The 2,500-nt window shown below is 35.7% G+C and overlaps 1 protein-coding gene across 1 annotated transcript in view; it reads right to left on the bottom strand.

The window, feature by feature from the left end:
- The window catches only part of LOC125031262 (glutamate receptor ionotropic, delta-1-like), a 47,212-nt gene that overhangs the window by 2,066 nt on the left and 42,646 nt on the right, over nucleotides 1–2,500 (bottom strand). Inside the window, exon 11 of the mRNA XM_047621922.1 lies at nucleotides 1,406–1,531. Coding sequence (XP_047477878.1) covers nucleotides 1,406–1,531 — 126 coding nt within the window. The remainder of the gene's footprint in view (nucleotides 1–1,405; nucleotides 1,532–2,500) is intronic.

Genomic DNA, 2,500 nt, shown 5'->3' with positions numbered 1-2,500 from the left:
TTAAGAAAGAAAGGATAACAATGGAGAATGGAATGGAATGGAAAACAAGAATGATGAAAGGGTCTGAAGGGCAAACGGAAAGGGAAGAGATGGGATCGAAAAAGGAAAAGCTGGAGACTCTGTTAATAATAGAGAGCAAAGGAGAGAGAAAAAAATAGGATGTTGGTGAAAGAATGGAAAAAGAAAGTAACAAAGAGTGGAACTGAATAAAATAATAATAAAGGGAATAATATATAAAGATAGTTTTAATTACTACAGTGATATAGTAAAGGAATGAACCGTAAAATCAGTTAACAAGGGTGATTTGAGATGAATTATTTTATAGAGATATAGTGATGCACAAAAATGTAACTTTTTTTCTTTTTCTTTCATGTTTTATGATTTTGTAACAGAATAGGAGAATCAGGAAAAAAAAAAAAAACAATATATATCATTTTTTCTTTCTTTATTTTTTTTTTCTTTCATTTTGTATTCTATACCCAGAAATTCCTTTCAAAAGGTTGTCATGTTCAGAAAAAAAATATATATGACCTTTTTTTATGTTTCTACGGATTCTCCTTTCAATTTCCCCCTTTTATATATTTATTTGTTTATCTCTTAGTCTCTTGTTCACTTTCCTTCTCCTCAACATGCAAAGCAAACTTCAACTTAGACTCGAATTATCGGCCTGAACAAGCAACATCCCCAGAAGACGTAAGCAAACGTTCGTGTCCTTTCGAGACGGTAAACACTGTGCAAAAGCAAACGATAACGAGAGCAAGTGGTCTCTAATTTGAGGATTCTCGATGGTCTGTCAATAAAAGAGAAGGAAATGGAGGAAGGGAAGAGGGGAGATTGGAAAGGAGATAGAGAAGAGGAGGAAGAGGAAAGAGGGAGAAGGGAACGGTAAGATTTTTTTTTTTTTTTTTTTTTTTTTTTTTTTGAGGCTCGTTGAGAGGATTAAGGAAAACGGGAAAGGGATGATGGGGAGGAGAAAAAAGAAGATAGAGAAAGATTTAAAAAAAAAAAAAAAAACTGTGATGGACACTAAGGAGAATAAAGAAGAAAAGGAGAGAGAGAGAAGTAACGAAAATAAGAGTGAAAACAGAATAAAACAAAGAAAAAGAATAAAAAAAAACACACACAACTCAAAAAATAGAGAGTAATAATAAAATCGTGAGAAAAAGGATTTATATTAAAAAAACACAAAAAACTCAACACTGGAAAATTATATAAATATAAACAGAGAAAACACACACAAAAAACACCCCCCCCCCCCCAAAAAAAAAAATAATAATAATAATAATAATAATAAATAAATAAATACTAATAATAATAATAAATAAATAAATACTAATAATAATAATAAATTAATACAAAAAGAAAAAATAAATAAAATACAGATACCTTCCACCCGAACTCGTACCTTTATGAAAGCGTGCGTCCCCCTGAGGACCTGCTTGACGCCCTCGTAGTCCGTGGTGACCAGCCCCTCGGTGCTCTCCGCGAAGGGCGCTCCGATGGCCCGGTAGACCCCTTTCGCGTCCTGGTTCTGCGAGGCAAGATAAGGCTGTGGGCTTTCTGATAAGGGGGTTGTGTGCGTGTAAAGAGGGTGTGTTTGTGTGGGGGGAAAGGGGGGATGTAGGGAAAGGGAGGGGGTGTTTGTGTGTAAATAGGAGTGTGCTTGTGTAGAGGTGGGGGAGGGGAGGTGTTTGTGTGTGTCTGTGCGTATATGTGTGGAAAGGGGGGGGGGGGGGTTGTAGAAGTGAAGGGGTGCTGCGTATGTTTGTGTGGAGGAGAGGGGTTGGGTGTTCGTGTGGTGTGTGTGTGAATGTGAGTTTGTATGTGTCTGTGCGTGTTAAGTATGCATGCACTGAACACCAGACATTGTTTCCAGTGTGTGGAAAGCAAAAAAAACCTCTCTTTGTTCTAGACACTGAAAAGGTTTCTCTTAATTACCATAAACTCGAGATAAATTCTGAAGCGAATCTTTACGCACGTGTCCATTTCTTATTGAAGGGGCAACAAATAAAATTAAACTGTTGTTAGTCTAATAAAAAAACACTGAAATCATATACTACATTTTTCTAGAATATGTTTTATCATCTCTCTCCTCAAAGTTGCAATCTCTTTACACTCACACACAAATACGTAGACATACACATGCATAGATCATACATACGTACATACGTACGTGTATGTGTGTGTATATATATATATATATATATATATATATATATATATATATATGTATGAATGCATGTATGTATATATGTATGTATGTATATGTATGTATGTATATATATATATATATATATATATATATATATATATATATATATATATATATATATATACATGCCCTTTGACATATCGCCATATCGCCTTGAGAAGTCAAACGCAGGTGTCGTAGGGGAAGTCACCGCCGTGGCACAAGTGTGGTGGTGGTGGTTTGGTTTGCGAAGTTCTAGCTTCGCCCGGGCCTTCTAGATATGGCCCGGCCTGTGTCAGCTTTTTACGG

The sequence above is a fragment of the Penaeus chinensis genome, chromosome 12 (genome assembly GCF_019202785.1).
Source record: "Penaeus chinensis breed Huanghai No. 1 chromosome 12, ASM1920278v2, whole genome shotgun sequence".
Classification (NCBI taxonomy): domain Eukaryota; kingdom Metazoa; phylum Arthropoda; class Malacostraca; order Decapoda; family Penaeidae; genus Penaeus; species Penaeus chinensis.
This window is presented reverse-complemented; position numbering and strand designations above follow the sequence as displayed.